Consider the following 27,756-nt stretch of genomic DNA (forward strand, 5'->3'; position numbering starts at 1 on the left):
TGAAAATCATACGCCAAAATCCCTATGTTCAACTTTTCCCTCCCTCAGTTACCTCCCATTGCCCACACCGTGTAACCAATCGGGTTCAGGCAGGGTGTTTTTAAACGGTCAGTCCCAACTTGTACAGGATAATATGCGGCTGGTATGCCGGGTGACCGTGAAGCAGCTTCCTGAATAGATATGGCACTTACTTTCTTTCCCCTCTTGCCTTCCCCCTTAAATATGAATCAGTTGCTAAGCATCTGAATTTTGATCACATGCTGCAACAATTGTAAGTGTGAAAAACAATCATAAGTCACTTTTTCCAATGCCATTGTAACTTTGAACAGCCACTAAATGAAGTGTTGTAAGTCGAGGACTACCTGTATTCACTTCTGAAGAACCTTATAACACAGGTCCCTATGCTGTTCTTTGAGCATGGCTTAGATGAGGATGGTCTAAAAATCTGTATAAATGCTATGTTTTTTCTAGATTTTTACCACTTAATCAGATCAATATATTTTCTAACCTATTAATGGAAAGTTGATTTTGTTAGTTATCTGGAGCATTTGTTCTTAGACAATTTAACTTGTTTTTCTTAATTTTATTTAGGTAGGCTAAGTGAGAACAATATAAACTGCCAAGAAAATGAATAACTTTTAAAATGTATACACATAAACACATGTCCCACCTTTATTATTTTTATAAATAACTGAAGGAAACTAACATCCTCCTCCTCCACAGCAAGAACCCTGTGAGGTGAGTTGGGCTGAGAGAGAGTGGCTGATCCAAGATCACCCAACTGACTTTCATGGCTGAGACAGAACTAGAACTCAAAATTTCCTGCTTTCTAGCCAGGTGCCTTAACCACTAGACCAAATTGGCTCCGTAAAACAATGAAAAATAATTGAGTAGGAGCATGTTATAACCTTTATCATGTAATAACTGCACTGTGTGACTAATGTCTTTCCTTGCCCTATCTGACTCTGTTATGGTCAAAGTAGCCTCTTGTGGCATTCTGCAGATAAGGAATCTAATATTGAAGTTGCCAATGTGGGAATCGAAGTGCTTGCAGATCAGTTAGGTCTGGAAAAAGGAGCACTCTATGCTACAGTAACATTTTTTTCTTGTCTCTTGCTGAGAATGCCAAGTATCTTCAATGACATAGAAGAATTTATGACTTCATTATATTTTATTTCTTTATTTGATTTTTATAGCTGCCCATATCAATAAGGCACTCTGAGAGGCGTACATCATAAAACGTAAAAACAATTTAGACCAGGGATCCTCAAACTATGGCCCCCAGGCTGGTTATGGCCTGCCAAAGCAATTAATCCAGCCCGTGCAGCACCACGAGGCTGGCCCGCCCACATTGCCCCGCCCACCTGCTGGCCCCTGCCCTTTGGCTGAGCGCAGGCCTTACTTTCGCGGGCAGCTGCTGTGAGCAGAGTGGTGTGAGCCCATTAGGCTGCAACTGGAAGGTAAAGCCAATGGCGGAGGAGGGAAATCTGCTCTGGGCCTGCCGTGCTAGGCTGAAGGGCCACCTCAGGGGGGGTGGGGGTGGACATGGCGAGACTTATCCGCCTTTTGCTTCTCTGGGCTGGGCTGGGCAACAGTTCAATTTCCTGGCTGGCCCCAAGCTCTGATCCCTGCCTACTGTTCCCTTTCTCCCATGGCTGATGGAAAGAGAAAGGTGAGCCGCTGCCGAAAGATGGGCAGCCAGGGCTCCAATGGGGATCAGGCTTTCCCCATTCGCGGTGGCTGTTTTTTGCCTGCTGGGCCTGGGCGTGATTTACCACCTCTACTCGGCTTTTCTAGCTGGCCGCTTTGCCTCCTTCGAGCTGTGTGGGTCTGCCGAGCGGCAGTGGAGTTGCCACCCAGGAGCTGCCAGGGGTAGAGACCCCCGATGATATGCCTCCTTCACTGGGGCTGTTCAACAGGGAGAGCGGAGCCCCACCCTGTTCTGCGAGGCAGCAGCTCCAGAGCGCTTTTGGGGTGCTGCCTGACTGACGCAGCTCCTTCAGACAGAGCCCTGAGGTTGCGGCCCCTTCCAGCCCCCCTCCCCCCCTGCATCTCCATTCCGAGCTGAGGGTTGCAGCCAAATTCCGGGAAGGCGTGGCTCGTGCACCTGTTGGCAAAGTGGGGCTGGCAAGACGCGAGCGAGCTAGGAAGTGGGGCCCGCAACAGCCGCCACTGCCTTCTCCCCCCCACTGCTCCTTGGCTTCCTGTCCTTCTCTTGCTAAGCTGCCCCTCCTTAAGGAGGACAGCCGTCTCCGCCATTGGAGAGGGAGGGTTGTGGCTCCCTTACCTGAGCCTCTGTCATCGGCAGGAGAGGACTCCAAGAGTGAAGGAGAGGAGTTGGCAAGGCCTCCCTCTCCAGGCCCCTCCTCTTTGGCAATGCCTTCGGTGTCCGCCGAAGGGCAAGAGATAGGGCCGGGGCCAAGCACGTCCATGCAGCCAGAGGTGGATAGTGATGAGAGTAATGAGTGTTGGCTTGATCTATGCCAGCGTCGCAGAGATAAGCGCGCGCAACAGAAGAAAAGGCATGCCCGAGATTAGGCTGAGTCACTGGACCACACCCCACAGGGTATAAAAGGGAGCGTGGTGGCCATCAAACCTTGTGATGAACAAAGCTGAAAGCTTCCACGCCATTCTGCATTGCCGGACTTTTGCTATAGACTTTGCTGGATTATCTTTGGATTTGATTGATTCTATAATTATTGAGCTGTTTCCTTTGATGTACCAGAAGCGGGGAGAAGTTATCTCTCCTCTTCGTAAGTAATAAACTCTTGGCAGGCAGCCACTTGGTTGTTGCCAAGTTCCATTATCATAAGGAAAAGGATTTTGCCGGCTGGTTTGGTTTTTAACTCTTGAATGTCTGTTGGTGTGTGTGCGTGTGGGACGGGGACAGAACAGGGAGGCAGGAAGGGCTGGCTGGCCAGTAGATCAGTGCTGCTGAGCCCTGTCTTGGGGCTTCCTTGCCACATTCACTCCAAGCAATGCCTGCCCGTTCCGATTCTGCCTGCCAGTTGTGCGGAGCCCTTGCCCGAGCCTGTTGCACGCGTTCTGCACGTGTGGAGGAAGCTCCAGGGCGGCTAGCGAGATTCCAAAAGTGGATTGAAACCGCCGCGATGCAAATGGAATGGAATGGAATGGAACTTAGCAAGATTTCTCTTCCCCACCCCCATTTGTTCTTCCAGCACACTTTTCTTTCCTGAGAGAGAAATAAGAGAGAGACAGAGAGAGAGAATGTAATGGAATTTAGCAAGGTTTCTCTTTCCCACCCTCATTTACTCTTCTAGCACACTTTTCTTTCCTGAGAGAGAGAGAGAATGGAATGGAATGGAGTGGAGTGGAATTCAGCAAGGTTTCTCTCCCCCACTCCCATTTGCTCTTCTAGCACACTTTTCTTTTTTGAGAGACGGGGGAGTGGGGGAGAGAGGGAGAGATGTAGATTGTAACCTCCCTGGGGCTGAGAAGAATTGCTGCAAAACTGAGTTTTCTGAAGTGAACCACTAGACTCGTAAACAACTTAAAAAATTATCTAGTAAAAAGAAAAGTCAAACAAAAGCAAATAAAACACCCCAAGGAACAAAACAAATTAAGGTTTAATTTGTGTGTACTATTTATGAACTGCTAAATTGGCAAAATGGACTGCTAAATTGGCCATGCCCACCATGTCACATGATCACCTAGCCACACCCTCCCAGCCAGTCCGCCCCCCTCCCAACAGTCTGAGAGACCGCGAAGTGGCCCCCTGTTCAAAAAGTTTCAGGACCCCTGGTTTAGACTATACAAAATAAATATATATAGTACCAAATTAAACTATTATTATGGATGGTGATACTATGGAGGCTCACCAGGGAATGGCCTGACCATGATGGGAGAAACTAATATCTCCCCCTGTTCCACAGGACCCTACTACTGTTCTGACAGGGAAAAAAAGGTCAGTTGTATGACCACTATTATGCGTTGGGCTCTGGATGACTTGGGACAGATCCATGACTGTTGTAGTGGCCATGAACTCTGAGATACCTCAGACTCCATACCCAGGAAAGGCAAGCTCAAGTGTCCCAAAGCCATAACCCTGGAGAACTCCAACATCAGCTCAGAACAGAATCAAGATGCTCAGGTAGAGAAGCTGCTACCGTGTTTCCCTGAAAACAAGACATCCCCTGAAAATAAGCCCTCCCCAAAAAATAAACCCTCCCCGAAAATATTTAACCGTATGCGCAGCTGGTTCCCGCCATTTCCCCTGGTTAGGGTTAGGGAGACAGAGCTTGAAATCAGGTAAGATGGTGTTGTGGCCTGCCAGCAGCCTGCGCGGATTGTGGCTGATCCCGACGAAGAGGAGGGTGGTGTGTCGCGCCACACAGCCAGTGCTTGCGTCGGACAGCGAGGAGGCTGAAGGGGATGTGGTGCCAGAGGCAGAGACTCAGCCAGGGCCTTCAGAACCTCCAGAGGCTCCGTCAAGTGGAGAGAGCGAAGTGGAGGGGCCTCTCCTCAATGCTCAAGCACGCAGGACTGCCAAAAGGCAGGAGTGGCTACTCAGGAGGAGGAGGCCTACTCGAGAGTAGGGCTTGAGGATAATTGGCCACTCCCTTAGCCTATTTAAATCGCACGCAGGTAGTGCTTTCTTGCTGGAAACAACTCGTATTTATTATCAGAGTATTTTGGTTTATCATATCTTGTTTTCTGGGCTGGTTGCCAACCTTTGCCGGTCTTGTTTATTCTTGCTACTTAATAAATTTGATAAGGATCGTTGGTGTATGTCAATATCCTTGGAAATCCAGAGCTGGGGCAGAATAGATGGCAAGAGGAGACCTGTCTTGCTCCACGTGCTCCAAAATAATACGACCTCCCCAAAAATAAGGCCAAGTGCTTATTTTGGGGTTCAATAAAATATAAGACAGGGTCTTATTTTCGAGGAAACGGTATGCATCCGGGAGGCTGGTACAACAGCAGCCCCACCCATCCCTCTTAGTACCTAACTTAATAAATAGTGCCTCACATCTGGAAATCTGAGGAGCAGGGCCCCTGGCTGTTTCCCAAGTATCTCAGATGATTGCCGCCACCTCCATTGCCCTTCTCTGGGGTCCTGGCTGGTGTTGGACCCAGAATATCACTGGGCATGTCTCAGGAAATGCCTCCCATCCCAGCCAGATCCTCTCCGACAACCAGGGCCTTGAGAGTCTGCCATCTGGGACTCAGGAGTGACTTCCAGATGCTGGAAGAAGATCCTGTGGCCAGTCTCCCATGAACATCTCACCCATGTTTCCTGTCCTATCTCCTCTACCTGTTGTTACTGGAATGTTACAGCCTGCTCTCCCCTCTCCATAAGAATCCACACCTGGGCCTGCACCCCTTATTTCAATCTTCCAATGTGGGCTCCCTAACTCGAGCCACTTTTGCAGTATTAGGCACTCAGCCCCTCTGGTTCTTCAGGGATCACCACACATCCCACATCTAACACCCACACCGTGCCAACAGTCATTCTCCTGTCATCAGACTGCTGTGGCCAAAACTATATGACCCAATAACTAAAAAAAAACCAAAAACCACCCTCACTGGCGGGAAATTTGAGTAAAATCACCCACCGCTAAATTTTCTTCTACGATGACTAGTCCCATTGCAATTAAATCCATCCACCTCCTGGATGGTGATGAATGCTGATTATAAGTTGATGCAGAATGTTGTTCCCAGGGCCTTCCAGATCTCACCCAGGGGAAAGGCAAGATGGCTACCCAACAAAGTGGCAGAGGGAACTGCAAGCACAGGGTCCCACAAGCTAGCCCTGCTGGACTAGCCCTGCCTCAGCCACAGCAAAGTCCCCATCGCCACATGTCCACAGTGGAAAAGGCAGCCCTCGTCTGCATTCCAGCAGCATCAACCCTCCTGCCTGGAAGCGCAGGCCAAGAGGGCCATGTTCCTTTGGCACTGGCCTCCCTACTGCATGGAACACTTCTGTTGAGAAATGGCTGATTGGCACAGCTGATGGCCCCACAATCCAGCTGCCAGCACCAGTTCCCACAGCCAGTTATGCCTGCAACCCAGGGAAGGGAATGGACCCTGGGCACCAGACACCAGACACCAATTCTGACTTATATTTGCGTGATCTCCAAGCTTTTTTAACCTACAGGTAGTCCTCGACTTACAACCACAATTGAGCCTGAAATTATTTTTGCTAAGTGAGACATTTGTTAAGCCCCGGCCTCCCCATTAGGCCCAAAAGAGCCTGAAAGGGAAGCAAATTCTTAATTAAATTAAATTAAATTTGCTGTCAAGTTGTCTTTTGGAGACTTTAATCGTTTAAGCCAGGGGACTAACTTTTGCTTCCTTCTGTGGCTTGTTTTAGTTTTGTCTAGAATGAGAATCCCCAGATCTGCTTCATGTTGCACACCAAGGACAAGAAATAGCAGGTGTGTCTGAAATTTTGTACTTTATATTGATTTGGACTTTCTGAAACATACTCGGTTTTAAACATTTTAAGATCTGATTGGACAAAGGGTGTGCGATTTATGTTTAGTATAAAAGTATATAGTTTAAAAGAGCTGTATTAACTTCTACATAGTTTTTGCAGGTAGCTTAATAATTTTGTAATTTATTTACTTATTTCACCAATGTATATAGCCACCCGTCTCAGTGTGATTCTGAGTGGTTTACAACAAAAACAAGCAAAAAATGTAATAACAGTAAATACATGAGCACAGAAACAACTAAGAAATATTGGAAAAAGTGCAGTATATTTATCACAGCCCTAACAAGGCCCTTTATATTGCAAGCACTCTGTTGATTCAGCTGATTTTCCAGGTGAAGTAAAAAAACCAAGAATTTTCCCAGGGGTTGTGGGGAAGAGATCTTTTACTGACTTTCATGAACTGTTTTCTGTTTCTTTTGGTGATCGCCTAAAAGTGCATGATGAACCTCAGGCCAATAATAGCCAAATGGGCTGTTTATTCCACATTTCATATTTAAAACTTTGTTATGAAAGTGAAAGTGAGACTTGCTTGCTTTTGTAAATTTAATCTTAATATGAGGTAAATGCTTTTAACAATGGAAAAGATAAATCAAGCGGGTAGGATTTTAATGTCTTAAAGCAGGGCAGGGAAGAGCACCCAATTTGGAGCCCTGTGAAAGAGGGGAGGTTGGTGTAGGAGAAGGACTGGCAGAGCCAGGAGGAGGGGTGAAAAGAGGGATTATCCTGATTTGAAAGAGGGGTCAAAGAGGTCTTCTAGGTCCAAACTGAACAGCCCTCTCTCAATCGGGGGGGGGGGGGGGAATACAACCTCATCTATTTCCAGTCACCAACACAGTCCCCTCGGCAGTTCCAAGAAGGCTCCACACCCATTTGCACCACTCAGATGACCCTGAGGACACAAATAAACCTCTAAGTGGCCTCATCAACTCTAAAAGCATGCAAATGATTAGCTGTCTGCAAGGAATATAAATCCTTCCATTCCCCGCCAACCAGTCAGAAATGAAGAAGCTTCTTGGATGAGAAGCGAAACATCTTCAAAGAAAAACCAGAAAGTCCAGTTGCCTATTGAAAAAACAGCTTTGGGGTTATCCTAGCATCACTAGGTAGCCACCCCCCCCAACTGACCCTTATCTAACTTACCAGGTGTTGGCCATCAGTTGAGAAGATTTCTGTCCCCTAGGCTTTTAGCAATAAATCAGTTACACATGGATCCCGCCTTTTGCGCCTGACATTTGGCTTGGGAGGGACTTTGGGACCTCTTTCAGGTCCAAGAAGGGCCTGCCTGGGTTTAGCCCAGTGATGTAAAGGTGGGGCCCAATACTTTCACAAGTATTGGGCTGCAGGGCCTGCTAACTTCCTAGGATGGAAGGTGGGGGAAGGGAGGAGTTTTAAAAATCCTTATTTGCTTCCAGAGTTTAATTCTTAATTCTATTTTTTCCCACTTCTCTCCATCTGAAAAGTTCAAAGGAAAATTTTTTTAGCTCTCCTGAAGAGAAGTATGGACCTGCAGCAAAAGGCAAGTGAGTCAAAAAAAATGCTCTGCTTTTGGGAGCAGGGCTTGTCAAAGTTTATCTGCTTTTTTGTTTCCCAGCTTCTTAAAGAGGGAGAGTGCTGGTTCAGTGCTCAATTCGGTACAAGACAGCCCCTTTTGTGCAATAGTCAGAAATGCCAACTGAAGAAGATTATAATTTTGAAGTACCTTCCTCATCATTATGACTGCTGTTGGATGGCACTCTTGCAGCCATGCTAAAGGGCCAGAGTCTTTCAGTTAAATTCCCTGGGAATAATGCTAAACACCCTCTCACCATGCCCTCCCTCTCCCCCTCCAGTAATATTACCTAGTGGAAGGGTCAGCAGGCTGCATTGTTTCTGAGGAAAAGGTGCCGGCAGACTCTCGTTTGAGGGCTCCTTAATGCTCTCTGAGTTTGGCTGTTTCCTTGCAAACATTTCATTACCCAAGCTAGGTAACATCACCAGTGTTAGTAGGAAGTGGGGTTTGCCCTGCTTTATATTCTAATGGATTGTCCTATCAGTGGGTGGTATTAGAGATTCTTGGGTTGGACTGTTTACCATTAGCTTGTTTGGCAGTTCCTTGATTGGGGTATAGTTTACCTCTTGATTGTTGGTGTCAGGGCCTCTGATCAATCCCTAGGAAAGAAAACCCTTGACTCCATAGATTCAGAGAAAAGATATTTTTACTAGGAAAGAACTGATTGCAGCAAAAGTCAGGCAAGGTCTGAAGCAAAATGTGTGTGAAGAGACAAATTGAAACTAACCCCACAGCCCAGTCCACCCCCAGTAGCCAGGCAACCAGAGTTCAGTCATCGGCCAGGAAGATGTTTTGAGAATGTCTCTGGTCCAGGTGCATTGCTCCTCCAGGATGGTTGGCCTTCAAGGTGTTAAACAACCCGAGCTGGCCATTCTGAGTCCAGGCCTCCTCATTGCTTCTCAGAAATTCCACTTTCATCTCCTGCACGCTTCCCCTCCCAAGTACCTATTGCTTTCACCCCCCACCCCATTTCCATGGCAGCTGGCAGCTAGCTTGAAAGAAAATGAAGATGCAAGTGGCATTTGGTCTGATCTTAAGAGTCTCCTTTGTCGTTTGCTGTTGACATGAATTTGAAATAAATGAGACACCATGATCATGGGCTAACTAATTTTATGTAAAATTTATGCCAGGCTAGGTCATGATGCCAAGTTAACTTTGGCTGATGTCATAAAACTGATCAGGGATTATGTGTGGAAGAGATACCGCCAGGAAATGCAGCATTGTAGGGTATACTAGGGAGTTGAGAAAATAGGAGAAGGAAGCGGCCATCCATTTCCACCAAGAAGAACTCCAGGGAAGCTCTGCTCTACTTACCTTATGAAAATGCCCAAATTGGCTTAGAAGACAGGATTTTGGGGTTATGGGTGGCATGAAAGTTTAATAAATAAATAAATTTTGAGAATGTTTAATTGCATTGAATGGAAACTAATCAAAGAGAGAAGCAACCTAGAACTAAGGAGAAATAACAACCAGTGGAATGACTTCCAGAAGTTCTGAATGCTCCAATACTGGAAGTTTTGAAGAAGAGATTGGACAACCATTTGTCTGAAATGGTACAGGGTTTCCTGCCAGAGCAGAGGGTTGGATTAGAAGACCTCCAGGGTCCCTTCCAATTCTGTTGTTCTGTTCTATTGCAGAATCACGACCCCTCCACGCAGCAAAAGCCTCCGATGTTGCTGGAAGGGTGGCTGCCTGCTCTGCTGGGTCTGTTTTCTCTCCACTCCCATGCAGTGACCCTGACAGTGAGGACGATCCCGTCTTTGTCCGAGGCCCTCTGGGGAATCCCTCCCATCACCTGCCCCTTGCCTCTCCTTGGAGGGGCTCCGCTGCTTCTTGGGGGAGGCCAGGCGCTTTCCTCCTCCAGAGCCAGCGGCAGAGCTCAAGGGAGCCGGAGAGCTCTGATGAGGAGGTTGAAAGCCTTGCGGTTCGCATGAAGCAAAGGATGTTCTTCCCCGAAGCCAAGAGGGCCGGGAGCCAGCAAAGCCTCCGTGGTAAGAGGCGGCCCTTTCCTGGGCTGATTCCGGTGTGGGGCTTGGCAAAAGCCGTGCATACAGGACAGCTTTTGTAGGAGTTGTGGTGGATGTACATTGTTCAGGAACAGAAGCAATAAGCCTCTCAGGGCTGTGTGCTATTGTGGCAGCCGTTCCTTTTCCTAGACCCCTATGGGAGCATGTGGGCCCCAAGGAAATACACGTTTGAGCTAGGGGGGAGAACGAGTGTGGATGGGAGCCGTAACCAGTACCTTGGAATAAAGTTCTTGGTGATGGGAATATTGCTGGAATGCAAGAGATGTTTGGTGTTGGGTCTTCCTGCCTTCAGTAGCAGGCCAAAGGAAAGCTGTTTCTGTAGAATTTCAAGAGACTTTTGAGTCATGGGAGGAGGGAGGGAGGGAGGTGTAAATCCAGCCCTTTTTGAGTCCACCCCATTGTTTCACCCACTTGGGCCATTTTGCAAATGATGATAAAGGCCCAGCTTTGTTACAGTGCCTGTGGTTTGTGCAGGCTGTTACAGCTAGTCTCTTCGTCCTGCTATGGAGGCAAAGCTGCTTATATACTCTGCTCTTGGTCTCCTTGCTTGGGGCTTGGGAATAGAAGAGCTGCCTGGAGTGACTTAATCAGGAAGCCAACGCAATCCTTTGCCTTTCCACAATTCCCATCTGGTGGGCCAGGCCTGGTCAGGTTGATTTGCAGCTCCGTGCTGAGTGTTCTCTTTGCAACTTGCAGAGGAGAGAGGCCTGGGGTCTTCCCTTGAAAGCCCAACCACAGCTGCCAAGAGAGAGGGAAGCCTTCCCTCAGCAGCCGGAATCCCTGCTCCTGGCACACCGCGTTCCCCTGGGACTTCGAAAAGCAAGGCCCTCGTGGATATTACTCAGTCAGTTACTCGGATGCAAATAAGGTGAGTCTCTACTGCTTCTTTACTATTACTTTCAGAGTCCAAATGGCTGGCCAATTTTTCACACATCCATTAGGAGAAACATTTTCGCAGTGAGTGAAGAAAACTTGCAAAGTGACTTTGAGACTTCGCTGAAAACTTTTTAAGAGGCTGACATCTGTCAGTGGGTGTTTTCATAATTTAGCACTGTTTGGACCTGGATCCTTCTAGATATATGATTTATTTCTCTGTTTGTTTATCAAACTTATGCTGCTGAATAGTAATTGACTGTAATTGATTCATGCTGGCCAAAATAGAACCACTGTGTTTTCAACAGATCAAAATAAACTACAACAAATACAGTGCAATACTACTTTCTGAATTGCACAATAGGGTTCAAGATAGCACCCAGCTACTCCCCAAAGATCCTCCTCAGCCTTCACCATCATCAGGGAAGCCCTCCCTGGGGAGGCCAGTATCATTTCTAAAGAGATAGGAGAATCATGGTGAAAAAATGGCAGTCTGGCTTGTGATCTTCTAGGAGCCAAGTTGTATGGATGCTTGGTTCTTCCAATGACTACTAAAGGGTTCCCAACGTAACCGACGACCCCCAGATTTCTCACTGGGTCTGCCTGGGGCAGTGCCACCCAACTCAGGACTAGTGGCGGAAAAACCTTGTCACCAAAAGGCCCAAGTATCCAGAGCCACTCTGTCTTGCCTGGGTTGACTCGGAGCCCATTGCATCCATTCAGAGTAGTGGGAGAGCCACCCCTGCAGACAAAGAGATGAACTCATATTTATGTATTTCAGAAAGGAGGGGGAAATAATGCATGCACACATATTCCTAATGACATAATAGATATCGGGTTACTTCCTGTCCATCAGTTAGCCACAGAGAACCATGGTTTTAGTTAAAGAAAACGTTTGCATCTCGAGGAATTGTAGTGGGACTGTTCTGATAAAACTTTACAATGGGCCACCGTGAGTTAGACATTGCAAGGCCACATTCTTTTTGTCTGAAACTTATTTATCTGAAAACTGATTTTTTTCCCACAGCACACACAAGCAAAGGAATACAAGTGCCTTTAATATCCCAGTTTTGGCCTGATATTTCTGTTGCAATACATAATATTTGAAAATATGGGGGGAGAGAGAGAGATGAAGGAAATAGAACATGTCTCTGTGTGTAGCGTAGTTAGAAGCAGGCTAATGTTCATTTGAGGAGATCTGTGGCTTCTCTGCTCAGGCAATCATGGATGGATCTTGAAAGTTGCTCAGCCATGCCCAGTTCTTCGGGAGACATTCATTATTTAAGTTTTCAACCTGCTTTTCAGGGGAGGGGTGGGAAGCCCACAGCCGTGTTATCTGAGGCAAGCCTTTAAGGCAAGGGTGACCGTGTCCTATCTCCCCAATGAGGAGAGGAGGGTGGGATGCTCCTCCAGCCTTCTCTTGGCTTTTCTCTTCCCAGGGGACCCTGCCACATCCAGGGCTGCTTCTTGCAGGAGTTGTCAGACCCAGAATCCCAATTTGCAAAACATTTCCGGAGCAAAAAAGAAGGACTGGCTCAAAGGCTGTATTCTTTTTACAACCATTCTGTCTTTGAAGAAAAGGTAGGGAATTTGGGTTTTATAGGTGTAGCTATCCTTAGCAGGGGTTCCACGTTGCCTGGCTCAGCTTCCCAAAACCTTTGTTTCCCTTTCACCATGGTTTCCTCTCCTAAGCCTGGTGTCCTCAGCCAAAAATTGGAAGCGGAAGCAATAGCAATAGCACTTATATGCTGCTTTACAGTGCTTTTATAGCCCTCTCTAAGTGGTTTACAGAGTCAGCGTATTGCCCCCAACAATCTGGGTCCTCATTTTACCCACCTCGGAAGGATGGAAGGCTGAGTCAACCTTGAGTCGGTGAGAGCTGAGCCCAACTGTTACAGCTTTGGAAGTCTCTTGTTGCCTATCATTTCTCTTAGCTGCCTGAGAGAATGGAGATTACCTGGAATAAGAAGATGCAGAAGACAGCAGGGTGCTGTGTTACTGGCCAGCTGAAGGAGCCAGAGATGCAGCGTTATGCCAAGATAATGCTGTCAGAAAAAGTCTGTGATTCTGCAGGTAGGCTTTCTTGCTTCTCTGACTAGAACAGGTGTGGTCACAGATTGCATGGACGCAAAGGCAGATTCTCTTCTATAGAGGAGAAGGTCTGTAGCTCAGGGTTGAAATGGGGTGTCCTTGGCGCTTTCTGAGCTTGGTTGTTTTCTTGCAGTTTTCTTCATTCCCCAAACTGCGCTGATGCTGTTCCCTAGTTTGGGTCGTGAAACATCTGCAAGAAAACAACCAAGCTCAGAGAGCACCAAGGACCCCTCAAACTCTCCTTTAGCACTCTGAGTTGGAAGGGGGTGGGATTTCAATTTTGTGTGAAATAGAAAACCATTCCTCTGATTCCTTTCTTTTTTAAAAAATTTTTTAAAACCTTTATTGTTAAAAAAAAATTGTATATGGTAGAACTGTCTTGGCGATATCTCTGCCATACAGCACAAGTCTCTTATGTATTCAATATACATTACTACTTACTAATTATATATGTATACTTAACCTCTTATACACACTTACACTTCAATACTATATTATTGCCTCTTGTTTCCATCTACACATCCTTGTTCTTATCTGTTCCGACTTCTATTCCTTAAGTCTAATCAAATTTCATAGTATTCTGTCTCTCCTTTATTTTTCAGTTCTAGCGTCAGTCTATCACATTCTGCACAGTCAAGTATTTTTATTATTTCCCTTTCTTTAGGTATGTTTTCACTCTTCCACTGCTGGGCATAAACTATTCTCGCCACTGTTATGATATGTAATATTAAATATGTTAACCCTTTACTTAGATCTTCTTTTATAATTCCTAATAGGAATAATTCTAGTTTGAGTTCCAATCTCTGTCCGGTCATTTCTTCCAACTATATTTGAATCTTTTGCCAATATTCTTTTGCTTTTCTACATGTCCATCACATATGGTAGTAGGTGCCCGGTATTTGGTCACATTTCCATCATTTAGGTGATAAATTTTTATACATTTTGGTTAGCCTAGCTGGTGGTAGGTGCCACCTATAAAACATTTTATAGAAGTTCTTTATATGATGTGGCCAGAGTTAATTTCCTGTTTTTGTCCCACAATTTTTCTCACTTTTCCAATTCGATACTGTATCCAAAGTTCTTTGCCCACACCATCATTGTATCTTTAACACACTCTTCCTCCATTTTGTATTCTAGTAAAAACTTATATATTGCTTTGATCATTTTCTCTTCTGTCCCCTATAGAAGTTTATCTGTCATTAAAGAGCCTGTAGTACAGTGGACTAAAGCACTGTTATTAACAGATTAACATCTGCTGCTTGCAATTACAGCAAGTTCAAATCTCACCAGGCTCAAGGTTGAGTCAGCCTTCCATCCTTTCTAAGGTAGGTGAAATGAGGACCCAGATTGTGGGGGCAATAAGCTGACTTTGTATAAATATACAAAAGTATGAAGGCTATTGCTTAATGCATTGTAAGCCACCCTGAGTCTCCGGAGAAGGGCGGCATATAAATTAAAGAAAAAAAAAATTCTGCTGATGCCCCACGTTTTCACATCTTTCATATAACTTGTCTGAATTTGTATCCTGTTTCCCCCAAAATAAAACCTCCCCTGATAATAAGCCCAATCGGGCTTTTGAGCGCATGGCAATAAGGCCAAGCGCTTATTTCGGGGTTTAAAAAGTAAGACAGGGTCTTATTTTCGGGGAAACACGGGTAAGTATGACCACTTATTCACTTGTTCAAAGGCTTTTTGGGCATCTAGGAACATCAATATTGCTTGCGTCTCACTATGTATTTCATAATATTCTAGCGTATCAAGTATTCTCATATTATTCCTGATTTGTCTTTTTGGCAAAAAGCCATTTTGATCCACATGTATAAATTCATTTAAAAACCTTTTCAGTCTTTCAGCTATTATTGACATAAATATTTATATCTGTATTCAACAACAAGATAGGCCTATAGTTTTTAATTAAAGTTAAATCAGTGTTTTCTTTCGGAATCAATGTAATATTTGCTTCTTCCCATGATAGTGGAATCTTTGTATCATTTAACACTGCACTGTATACCTCAAGCAACACTTGTCCAAATGTGTTTTGTAATTCTTTATATATTTCTACTGGCAGCCCATCCAGGCCTGGTGTTTTGTTATTTTTTTGTTTTTTTATTGCCTCTATTAATTCTGGCATCTTTATTTCTTCATTTAACTTTTTTTTTTCCTGAAATTTTAGGCTGTGAGGCTTTCCTTAAATAATTTATTGCTTTATCTTCCGAATATCTTTCTGTATCATCATACAGTTTCTTATAATATTCCTGAACCATATTCTTTTTCTCTTCATTCTGATAGCACATCTCTCCTTCCTCATTTTGCAGTTTATTAATCCATCCTTTCTCCTTATGTTTCTTCAATTTATATGCTAACCGCCTCCCTGATTTATTTGCATTCTCAAAAAAGTTTTGGTTAGTTTTTTTTATATCTCTCGCAAACTCCTCCTTCTCAAGCGTATTCAATTTATGTTTAATTAAGTCCATTTGTTGCTTTGGCTCCCTTTTTTGAGATTCCTTCTGCAATTCTGCTTCGGCTTTTCTATATTCTTTTTCTAGGCGTTTCTGTCGCTGTTTCTTCTCCTTATTTTTATTCGCCATATATGATATAGCGACCCCCTCATGTATGTCTTCGCCATATCCCATATATTTTGTAGAGATGTAACTTCTTTCTTGTTTTCTTAAAAAAAAATCCATTTGTTTTTCCATTGTCAGCCTAAATTTTTCCTATTTTAGGATTGACCTATTTAGTGTCCATCTTGCCATTTTTTTTCCTTTCCAGCAAACTCTCATTGGGTTATGATCTGCCCATGTATTTGTATCAATTTCTACTTCTTTCACTTCTGCATTTAATTTCATTGACATCCATATCGTGTCGAGTCTGGACCAGGACTGATGTCTATTAGAATAATACGTATATTGTTTCTTCTCCTGGTTTCTCTCTCTCCAAGTGTCCTGTAAATTTAATTCATATACCATTTTGAAGAAAGTTTTAGGCAAGATTCTTCTAATTTTTTTTTTAATTTGTTGCTTCTATAATCTAATTCTTTGTCTGTTATTGTGTTAAAATCTCTTAACATACAGAAATTGTCACATTCTATGTCTCGAATAATATTGTGCAGTTTGTTATAAAACTGTTCCTGTCCCCTATTGGGGGCGTAGACTTCTACTAATAGGATCCGCTTTTGGTTTAATATTATTTCCACGATCAAAATCCTACCCTCTTCATCTTTGTAAATTTGTTTGACCAATATTGTTTCCTTAATATACAATGTTACCCCTCTCTTTTTTTGTTGTAACAGTGATACAAATAAGTTCCCCAGTTTGGGGTATTCCAATACCTGTTTGTGTTGTTCTTTTATGTCCACTTCTTGTAGCGCTATTATATCCAGATTGTAGCTTTGTAGTTTATGAAACTACCTTTTAGTTTCTCCCTTTTAAATTCTCCCTTTTAGCGGGAGAATTTAGTCCATTAATGTTCAATGATAAAATCTTACTTTCCTCTCGCATTCCTCTGTTCATATCTTATATCTAGGTCTTGTCGCTCTTGTTATCCTTGGTTCTTTAGGCCTTTCCCCATTATTCTCAGGTCTCTCCCTTTGTTCTTTTTCCTTCTTTCTAAGGCATAGTTCCCTTTCTTCCACGACAGGTATTCTTTTATTTCCCTCTCTTCTGGTTCTTCCTTGCTTCCAAAATGTTGACTATAAAATTTCTCTGCTTTGTCCAGAGAGTCCGCTCTATACCTCTTTTCTCACCAGGTGACCATTATATCTTCCAGTGTCAGCCATCTGAAGTTCACATTGTATTTAGTCAACTTTGATGTTAGGAACTGGTATGGTCTTCTCAGCTCCCTCACTCTTCTTGGGACCTGCTTTAGAACTGTCAGTTGTTTCCCTCTGTATTCTATTGGATCGTCCCGTGTCCTGTGCAGTACTTCATCCCGAATCGAAGTTCTTCATGAACTTAACATGTACTTCTTTTGGTAGATTGTGTCTCCTCGCGTAATTTGTGTGTATTCTATAGGTCTCATCTATTTCTGTTAGCATTTCCTCCTTTTCTGTTCCAAGTGCTTTCGCTATTAGTTCTGCCATAATAGCTGGCAAGTCGTCTCTCTAACGTTCTGGAAGCATATGTAATGTGCCACTTTTTCTGATACGAGAAAGATAACTGTAGCCTCTAATTCCTTATTCGCCTGAATTAATTTCTCACTCATTTCATCCACTCTTTTTTCTTCTCTCTCCATCCTTTCTTCCATCAACTGTTCATTTTTGATAATTTCCTGTTGGAAAAATTCAAATTTATCATCCATCTTTTGCATTTTTTCTTTAAGTTCTCCCGTGTCATTTCTTACCTCTCCTATCTCATTTTTTCATTTCGTCGTGATTTTTAGTCATAGCTTCTTGCATTGATTGCAACATGGACTGCAGATCTTTAAACAAATTGGACCTCTCCCTTTGGACCATGTCTTCTATTGATCTCTGCGTTGACGGACTAGATGAAGCTGATGATACCTGAGCAGTTTGCTTCCTCCCTATCCCTACTTTAGTTAAATTCATAGTACTTGTCGTCTTTAGAAATTTTTCTGCAAAATTGGACTCCAGCCAACACTCCCACCACTTTTTCACACCAATAGAACCCTCCACTGCTCGTTACTTGAGTTATTAATATTAGTTGTTAGATATCAGAGTTATTCTATTTATATAAACCTAACTATATTTAACTTGTTGGTCTAGCACCATATATACTGTTATCAATACACATAAGGATAATACCGCTGAACTTAGTATATACAATCCTAGTAATACTTGTAATATTTACAATAGTCAAAGTGGTATATCAAAAATACTTCTGATAATAGCAGTGATATTGATGATAACTTCTGGATTCCAATAGCTTCTAAACGGTTATTGAAGTTCAGTTCAGTAATTTTCTAACGTTGCCTTCTGCTCAGATCAAATGCTCAACATATGGCTCTATATATTCGTATCTCTAATATATGATCCCTATTTGTCCTCCAACACAGATTTGTAAACTTATCACTTCACCAATGTTCCTAAATCTAAGTTCAACAGGCACTTAAAAGGGCTTTCTTTCTTCAAAATTTCCAACTTACATGTATATACCTTCCTTGGCCAGTAGATGTCTCTCTAGAGCCTTGTCTCAATTCTGACACAGAAAGTGCCTCCTCAGTGTTCAAAGGAAAGGAGGACAGCCGTTTTCTCCTGTAAGTTTGTCTGATCTCCAATTTCCACACTATTCAACTTTTCCCGTAACAGCCCACAAAGTTTTCCAGCTCCAAATCCAGTTAGCTTCCGTTGCCTCTCTCCTTCTATTCCCTGTCTTTATAGGTCTTAAGATCTTACTAAAGCTCCACAATCTCCTACGCTGCTTCTTCCACGGGTGGGTGGGTGGTGGGGAGGTGGGGGGCGGAGAGAGAGAGTCCACCCCTCCTATTAGGAGTCTCTTCTTCTCTTAAGTCAGCCAGGGATTTCAATCCACTTTCCTTCCTGTTCCACTCGCTTTTTAGAAGCCGGAACTCTTTTCCACCAATTCCGGTCCACCGACATACCGCTTCTCACACCGCTATCTTTGTCCTGCTGTCAGCTCTACAATTCGGCCATTGCAGGCCATCTTCTTCCCTGTCCGCTCTCGTTGAAAATTCCACTGCCTCCCAGTCTGGACTGCCACCTGAACTCAGTAAATCGGCTACCTTCCTCACAAGTCATCCCTCCAGGATGGCTGGAAATCAGTTCTGTTTCACGGAGCACCCGTTCACACAACTTTCCGAGCTGACTGCTGGCTCCGCCCCCCCCCCCCCCAAAAAAAAAAACCCCTCTGATTTCTTATCATCCAGGAATGGTAGGGGGAAGCAGGGAGGAGGAGTTGCAGATTTGCAGTTCTTATTTTAATACAATTTGGGCAATTGCAGTGTCCAAGCCATTTGGCTCTTTTACATTACCTGTCCCCCCCCCCTCCAATATTTATGCGAATTTATGCTTCCTGTGGGTCCTTCAGCAGCAACCAGGCAGTTGTCCTTCTAAATTGAGGCAACTTTCAGCTCTTCTGCAGTATTGGGAGCCTCATGTAGCTTGCTCATTTTTGTTCTTAATGAATGGTGGCAAGAAATCAGGCCAACTGGTGGAAATTGGCTGCTTGGTTAAATTATTGTTTCATGGATTTAAACCGCAACAATATTCTCTGCTTTACCGTTTGTATGAATAAAGATACTATATTACTAGTTCTGCCCACCTAGCAGTAAAACAGGCAAACGCAAGTAGATAAATACAGTAGGTGCCACTTAAGTGGGAAGGTAACCGTGTTCTGTGCGCCTCTGGCATACAGCCATGTCTTCAGACAATGCTGGCTCTTTGGCTGTGAGAGGGAAATGAACACTGCCTCCCTAGAGTCGAACACGACTGGACAGGAGAAGCCTTTACCTTTTTATTGTAAGTTCACATATCCTATATAATTTAGATGGTGGTTTTTAATTGTTCTTGGCTAAATGTTCAGCTCCAGTATAAAGCATTAACTGGAACATTATCGTAGGAGAAGGAGTGGCGGAACCTGGAGGTGGAGTCAAAAGAGGAATCGGCCTAGAGTCGCTATGTAGCTCCAAGCTTAGTCCAACCTCTCTTGAATTCTGTTGACCATCACCTAACGTCAAAATATTGCTAAGCATTAGTTGAGTAGATTCCTGTGCTGAGGCACGAGTAATAATAGATCAGTTTAGTTGGGATTTCATGTGTGATCCTGGTCTTCCATACCTGACAGAGTTAACATTTTATACTTAGACTCGGAGCAAAATGCATGTCATACAGACCTAAAGAGAAGTTTCTTTGTTCTCTTATTTCATGCCACGGTTAGATCGACTTCGGGATACTCTCATCCATGAACTGTGTCATGCAGCGACGTGGTTAATCCACGGTGTTCGAGATGGGCATGGGCGATTCTGGAATTTATATGCCAAGAAGTCTGCTATGATTCATCCGGAGCTCCCAGTGGTCTCACGGTGCCACAACTATGAGATAAAATACAAATTTACTTATGAATGCTTACAGTGCAAAAACACGTGAGTGGAGAATTTCCTTTCGCCTAGCAGTACTTTTCCTTTTTTCTTCTTAATTCACGGATGCTGCATCATCTGCCGTTTGGTAAACCATTCTCCCAATAGCTCCACTCATCTGGTTTATTTAGATGGAGTCCATTTCAATTTTATCATTTTGAAAAATGATTAAATGTATCAGAATGTATTCATTGTGCTTTTCTGAAACTGGGATATCTTGTTCTTTTTCTTGCCTGCCTGTTGAAATGGTTAGAAGTATGGTAGGAGCTAAGGGGTTTGGGGTTGGAGTTTCCCCAGGCGCTGGATCCCAGGGGACCTTCCCTTGGAAGGGAGGCAGCTCAGGAGTTCAATTCATGAATTGATCCATGTGATTATGGGCCGTATCTACAAGAGGCTCCATGTTGTACGTGTTTTCTTTTTTTAGTACTTGGCACAGCCGAGATACGATGTCGTATGGAAAAGAGGGCAAAGACTTGCCTTGTCACCTGAAGTCAGCAAACTGCTGGCAAGGGAGAATCAGAGAGCCACAAGTGTCTGCAGCAGTTTTGAGGCTGAAGACCAGAGAATTCCACGAGGTGGCTTGAATAGTCGCTCACTCCCCAGCTGCTTTTTCGCCCATCTGGTTCCGCTTGTGACACCCATCTGTCCATGCTCTGCATACTCTCCAGCCCTCCATAAGTGCTCACTCTGGGCACCTGTAGCTCTGGCCCACTGGCCTGCTTTGGGGCTCCCGCCTTTTCCCACGCCACAGTCGCTTAACAACCTGGGTGGTCCTCAGGTTATATTGGCAGTTGGGACTGCTGGAATTGTCATCTCTAAGTGAAGCAGTCGTATGATGGAGATAGAAAGTTTGGTCCCAACCGCTGTGTCACCTGAGGAAAACCTGTACAGTGAAGTAGAATTTTAGTATTAAGGATACATGATCATTTCTTTTTTTTTTTTTTTTTTTATTACAAAAGTTTTACAATTACATTTTCACCCCTTTTTTTTCACCCCCCCACCTCCCTCCCCAAACTTCCCGTCCTCCCTAACCCTCCCTAATCCTCCCCCCCCAGACTTCCCTATTATGTACTCATAACTAATAACACTGATATATAAACCTGAACCCATCCCTCCCCCTATATAATTTTTCCTCTTTGTCTCTTTACATTAAGATATTTCTAATACATTATTTTCAAATAAAAGCTATTTGATACTTTCTAGTTTGGTATTTGTTCTGAACGTATTCTATCCACCTTTTCCATTCCCATTCATAAGTCTCTTGTGAACAATCCTTTAAATATGCTGAAATCTTCGCCATCTCTGCAAAACTAGCCATCTTCAAAGTCCATTCCTCGATAGTAGGCAAAGCTTCATTCTTCCAATATTTACCTATCAACAATCTTGCTGCTGTTATCATATACAATATTAGTTTTATTTCACCCCGTGTAAAACCCTTAACTATACCCAATAAAAACAATTGTGGAGAGAATTGAATTTTTTTCTTCAAAACATTCTGCATAACCCACCATATTTTTATCCAAAAAGCCTTAACTTTCCTACAGGTCCACCAAACATGATAATACGTAGCATCCAAACATTCACATCTCCAACATTTTGGCTGAACATTAGGGTACATACATGACAACTTTTTAGGATCTAAATGCCATCTATAAAACATTTTATAAAAATTTTCCCTCAGGTTCTGCGACTGTGTAAATTTAACATTCTGAACCCAAATTTTTTCCCATGTTTCCAACATCACTGGTTCTTCAAAATTTTGTGCCCACTTAATCATACAATCTTTAACTAATTCAGTTTCTGAATCCCTTTCTAGCAAAACATTATAAAGCCTTTTAATATGCATTGGACCTTTCTCTCTTATATGTCTAACCAATTCTTCCTCATGCAACATAATACCAGTTTTTTGGTCCTCTTTCCATCTCAATTGTAATTGATTATATTGTAACCAAGTTAAATTAATTCCTTCATCCAACAGTGTCTGTAATGTCTTCAACTGCCATCTGCCCGCATCTGTAAAAAGAACCTCTTTATATAAAAACCCCCCGAGTGACATTATATTTGTATTCCACATAGTATGACCAAGATCCAGCCATAACGGTATTTTGTAATCCCATTTGAGTCGGTGCTTCTTCCAAACTCTCATCAAAGATTCTCTAAGTATATGACTTTTAAATACTTTATCTACTTTGTCGTCATAAAATAAATAAGCATGCCATCCAAATTCAAGATCAAAACTTTCTGCATTCAGTATTCCAGTCTTTTTACTTCCAAACCAATCACTTGTTAAAGTTAAAGCTGCTGCATCATAATATAACTGTAGGTTTGGGAGTTTAAGGCCTCCTCTTTCTGGAACATCTTGCATAATTTTCAATTTCACTCTCGGCTTCTTCTCGTTCCAGACAAACTTATTCACACCAGACTGCCAAACTTTCAGTTGTTTATCACTTTTAAGCACCGGAATCATTTGAAACAAAAACAGAAATCTTGGCAAAATGTTCATCTTAACTGCTGCTATTCTTCCAAGTAAAGACAGTTGCAGCTTTTTCCAAGTCTCCATGTCTTTCTGGACCTCTCGCCACAACACCTCATAATTATTTTGAAACAATTTCATGTTTGATTCTGCAACCTGAACTCCAAGATATTTTACCTTAGGTACAATTTCAAAACCTGCCCTCCTTTCAAGCTCATGTTTACGATCTTGTGTCATATTTTTAACTATCATTTTAGTCTTTTTTGAATTCAGTCTAAAACCTGAAACTCTACCATAGTCTTGTATAATGTCGTTCATCAGGATTGTTGATTCCATTGGTTGTGATAGGGTAACAACCAGATCATCTGCAAATGCCTTTATTCTATAATCCTCTTGCCTTATCATTATGCCCTTCAAAATTTTAGAGTCCCGTATTGTATTTAGCAAGACTTCCAATATTAAAATAAATAAAAGTGGGGACAACGGACATCCCTGTCTTGTTCCTTTTTCAATTTTAAACTCTGTCGTCAGACTTCCATTAATAATAATCTGTGCTTTTTGCTCTTGATAAATTGCTGAGATCGCCTGTATAAATTGGTCCCCAAAGCCCATCTTTTTTAAAGTCTTTAGTAGAAAATTCCAATCCACTCTATCAAAGGCCTTCTCTGCATCCAAAAAAACCAGCACTGCAGGAATCTGTTTATTCTTATCAAGATATTCCAATAAGTCTATTACTTGCCTTACATTGTCCTTCATATATCTGCCCTCAATAAATCCCGCTTGGTCCTCATGAATCACCTTTTGGATTACTGGCATCAACCTGTTGGCTAATACCTTCGCATAAATTTTATAGTCTGTGTTCAAAAGAGATATTGGTCTGTAATTCTCTGGTTTTTTAGGACCAACTTGTTCTTTTGGTATCAAAGATATATAAGCAGTTGTCCAAGATGGGGGTATTTTACCCCCTTGTTGAATATTGCAAAATAAATCTCTAAGTTGTCCCACCATTTCAGCTTGTAAAGTTTTGTAATACACTGCAGTCAAACCATCCGTGCCAGGAGCTTTGGCTGTTTTTAACTGTTTAATTGCTGCTGTTATCTCCTCCTCTGTTATAGGATAATTCATTCTTTCCTTTTGTTGATCAGTAATTTTTGTAACTCTCTTATCATTTAAATATTTTTCTATAAGTCCATTCTGCACCTCTTCTTTGGCATATAGTTTAGTATAATAATCCACAAAAGCTTCTTTAATTAATTTTTGTTGAAAAATTTCTTTCCCTCCAATATCAATACTATCAATAGTCCGTGTACTTTGTTTTTTCCTCAATGTGTAAGCCAACCATCTGCCCGGTTTGTTAGCGTTGCAAAATGTATTATGCTTCGCGTATTGTAGGCTTGTTGCAGCTTGTTCCGCCATAAGCATTTGAAATTGGTCTTTCAAAAGTTTTATAGCACTTCGTATTCTTTCATCTGTTGGGTTTTTAATAAGTAACTGTTCTTTATTCTTTATTTCCATTTCCAACTCAGATCTTTTCTTTTGTCGGAACAGTCTATGTTTAGAATTCATGTAGATAAGTACCCCTCTCATATAAGCTTTACTTGCGTCCCAAACAATTTCAATTGGGGTACCTTTATTCAAATTTATTTCAAAAAATTCTTTCAAATGCTTTTTAAGTTCTATTGTATTTTTTTCATATCTAAACAAGTTCTCATTTAATCTCCAAGAACGTCTCTCAACCTTATCCATCTCAATTTCTATCCATACAGGGCTATGGTCAGTCAAAGTTCTTGGAAAAATCTTTGTTCTTTTTGTTTTAACAAGTAGATCATTTGACAACAGGATAAAATCAATCCTAGAAAAGGATCTGTGTCTATCCGAAAAGAAAGTGTAATCCAATTCATTTGAATTATGTATTCTCCAAACATCTTTTAGTTCCATATCTTCTTTCATATCAAAAAAAGTCTGTGGTAGTCTAATTCTAGACTTTGCCAAGCTCTTTTTATCTAGTTTAGAATCAATTACTCCATTCCAGTCTCCCATAATTAAAATAGATCTATAGTCCCATTGCAATATTTTAGTATGTAACATCTTATAAAAATAGTCCTGTTGTTGGTTGGGAGCATAAATTCCAATCAAAAGAATTTGGCCATTTGCTGTGAGCAATTCAATTGCTACAAACCTACCATCTTGATCTGCTTCTATAACTTTCGCTGTTAATTTTTTATTTACATAAATAACCACACCATTCTTTTTCTGCGAAGTTGAAGATATATAATGTGCTCCTAATTTTGAGTTTATCAAATATTTTTGATCTTGAGTTGTAATATGCGTTTCTTGTAAACATATTATATCATTATTAAATTGTTTCAAATATGTAAATAATTTCTTCCTTTTCTGTGCTGAATTCAACCCATTGACATTCCAAGATAGACACTTAAAGGTCATCAGCCTCTTTCTGGAGCGCAGAGCAAAATATTTGAAGTTCATCCGAAAGCTTCGATCTCGCTCCTCCCATAGCGCCACTCTCTTGTACGGTACTCTTAACTGCCTTCTTGTCTTGTCTTTCCTGTTGTTGTTGTTGCTTTTGTTTAAGTAGCTTGGATTGAGCTCTAGTTATACGTTGATCTTTAACTTCAGTCAACTGAATCAAATCCAAAATTGGAGAAGAATCCAACAAGGGCTCACTCAGAAAACCTCCTTCTGCACCTTGCACTATTTCTAATTCCTGCTTAGACTGTTCTTTCAATTGCCTGCCTTCACTCTCCTCAATCTCCAAAACTGTAGATGTACGTGGAGATGGTGTTCTTTCCTTAAGAATAGTACTGTAAAAGTGTTGTGCCTTCTCCACGGTATTCAACCGATATCCTTCTCCCTTATATCTAAAAATTATCCCAGCTGGTGCGTCCCACCGGAAGGGTATCTGTAAATTTTTCAATTCCTTAACAAGAAAACCAAATTCTTTTCTGGCTTTCAGCATTTTAGGAGGTAATTCTTTAAAAATTTCAAGTCGTGAACCCCCCACTTGTACAGAAGTGTGAAAAGATTTTTGCAGGATATCATTTCTAATTTCTCTATCAGTAAAGTATATGACCACATCTCTGGGCAGTTGTCTTTGTCTGGCCACCCAAGAGTTCACTCTGTAAATTTTATCTATTTTATGAAATACCAAATCAGGATTAGCTTGTAAAATCTTAGCCAAGGCTTCAGAGCAAACTTGTCTCAAATCCTGTCTCTCCTCCTCTCGAATTCCCCGAAGCCGTATGGCGAATTCCATCGCCCGGAATTGTATCATAACAATCTCATCTTCGATTCTCTGCATTTTATTGTCAACTTCATCAATTTTATAATCATTGTCTTTCATCTTAACATTAACTTCTGATTTAAATTCTTCAACTTTAAAATCAACTGTCCCAATAAATTCTGCCAGGCCAGACGCCACTTCTGATATTTTTTTGGTCACCTTATTTTGATTCTGTTTCACCATGTCTTTAACTTCATTAATTTCCTGCATAAATTCCTGATGTGATTTTTGAAGTTTATCATCTATCTCCTGTTGAGATTTTTGAAATTTATCATCCAAAGTTTTAGAAATAAATTCTTTTAAATCTCCCACATCAAATTCTTTTTTCTGAGTTTGTAGCTGTTGAGCAGGGGGAAGTTGCGTTTCATGTTTGTATGTGGGGGATCCCCCCCCTAATGCCTTCCCTTCCTGCTTCTTTGAAGCCATCCTGGCTCGTGATCTAGTTTTTCTAAAGAGGGAAGTTCCTTTTCCTTTCCCTCCTGCACAAAGACTTCTAAAAAAGTCCCCCAGATTTGATCAAATAAGGGTTAAAATAAAGCAAAGTCCAATATTGAAAAGGGAAAAATTTCCCAGTTGTTTCTCTTATAACAAGCAAGGCAACTTTGTAGCAACTTGGAAACTTTGTAACAAAGCAAAGTAACTTCACCAATCCACACTCGCTGGCTCGTTAACTCTGAGGCTAGGCGCCATGTTTTTTCAAAGCACTTTCACTCACTCGCATTTTCTCAGATTGAAAAGTCAACAAAGTGCTAATACTTGCGTTTCCAAATTTCGGGATTCAGTAGTTTCGCTGTTTATTAAAGCTGGTTCTTTCGCTTTAAGTTTCCTGCAGCCGGCTTGTTCTGCAAAAGCAGAATCGTCCCACGTCGCCCGGAGTTTCAGCAGGTTGGGAGGGAGCCACAGCTGTTCTCTCCCCAGAAGCTTCCCTGGGGGGTTACAGGGGCTCAACCTGTGCCCTGCGCTCTCTCCTTCTTCAATCCTGTGGATTTAGAAGTTTTCGAGCCGCTTCTTCGCCTCGAAGCGGCTCTACAGGCGGCGGGGCTGGCGGAGCTTCAAAGAGCGCCGCCGTCGCCGAAGACAAGGAAACCGGAAGTCCCGATACATGATCATTTCTTGTTTACAATCAGTATTTTCAAGATAGAATTATGTATAGAGTTTTTAATGGCCATTGTTTATGCTGGAGATATTAATAGTTTGCGCTCAATCACCTGGGATGAAGTAACTATATTTTCAGTATTAGAAAACTGTCAGAAATATTTTGTTTCCTAGCAATAAAAATACATTATAATTTTCTAGTGTAAAAAATAAATTAAAAAAAATAAACCTCTTACCTGAAGGTTTTGCTTCTATAATTTCAGCTGTAAATGCATGCCGCCATCGCCTTTCCTTAGCAGCTTTCTGTCTTCAAAGACACCTCTTGCATTTGCCTTTCAGAATTGGGCGCCACTCCAAATCCCTGGACACGCAGCGTTTTGTCTGTGCTCTTTGCAAGGGGCAGCTTGAGCTTTGCCAGCCCAAGCTCAAAGATGGCACCCCAGCCAAAGCCCCACTTGCTCCATTTGCAAAATACGTGAAGGAAAACTACAGCTCCGTGAAGCACTCTCAGCAGGGCCTGAGCCACGGAGCCATAATGAGGAAGCTCAGCGCGGACTTCGCCTCCTGCACTTGATTGAACGATTGTTACGGCAGCTCCAAACCGATGGTTGCAAAATGAGGTTTTCTGATGCAGAGGAGGAGACCGAGGCCGATGGAAAACCATTGTCATAATTCAGCCTTTTAAATGTTATTTGTATGTTTAAATATGTATTTGTATGCGTTCATTTTCTCCTAGGGCTTCGAATCAAGCATATGTTATTAAGTACTAATAAACTGATCTGCTTGTATTTTATTTCTGATTACAATTATGTGAGTATACAGTAAATATTGCTGTGGTTC

The 27,756-nt window shown here is 42.4% G+C and overlaps 1 protein-coding gene across 1 annotated transcript; it reads left to right on the top strand.

Annotated features, from left to right (window-relative positions):
- The first annotated feature begins 6,339 nt into the window (after positions 1-6,339).
- Positions 6,340-27,647, top strand: GCNA (germ cell nuclear acidic peptidase). Its single transcript, XM_070947517.1, has 8 exons — positions 6,340-6,398; positions 7,918-7,973; positions 9,644-9,997; positions 10,730-10,901; positions 12,346-12,487; positions 12,841-12,979; positions 19,849-20,053; positions 27,256-27,647. The coding sequence occupies exons 1-8, from the start codon at positions 6,346-6,348 to the stop codon at positions 27,488-27,490; spliced, it is 1,356 nt and encodes a 451-aa protein (XP_070803618.1). The 5' UTR covers positions 6,340-6,345; the 3' UTR covers positions 27,491-27,647.
- The last annotated feature ends 109 nt before the right edge of the window (positions 27,648-27,756 follow it).

This window comes from Pituophis catenifer, unplaced genomic scaffold, assembly GCF_029215685.1.
Source record: "Pituophis catenifer annectens isolate HBS135680 unplaced genomic scaffold, rPitCat1.0.hap2 SCAF_7, whole genome shotgun sequence".
Lineage (NCBI taxonomy): Eukaryota > Metazoa > Chordata > Lepidosauria > Squamata > Colubridae > Pituophis > Pituophis catenifer.

Excerpts from the sequence above, each read along its gene's own strand:
- GCNA (XM_070947517.1), top strand. The coding sequence starts at position 6,346 with ATGAGAATCCCCAGATCTGCTTCATGTTGCACACCAAGGACAAGAAAT. Across the intron at positions 7,974-9,643 it reads GTATGGACCTGCAGCAAAAG|AATCACGACCCCTCCACGCA; the intron begins GCAAGTGAGTCA and ends GTTCTATTGCAG. Across the intron at positions 9,998-10,729 it reads GAGCCAGCAAAGCCTCCGTG|AGGAGAGAGGCCTGGGGTCT; the intron begins GTAAGAGGCGGC and ends TGCAACTTGCAG.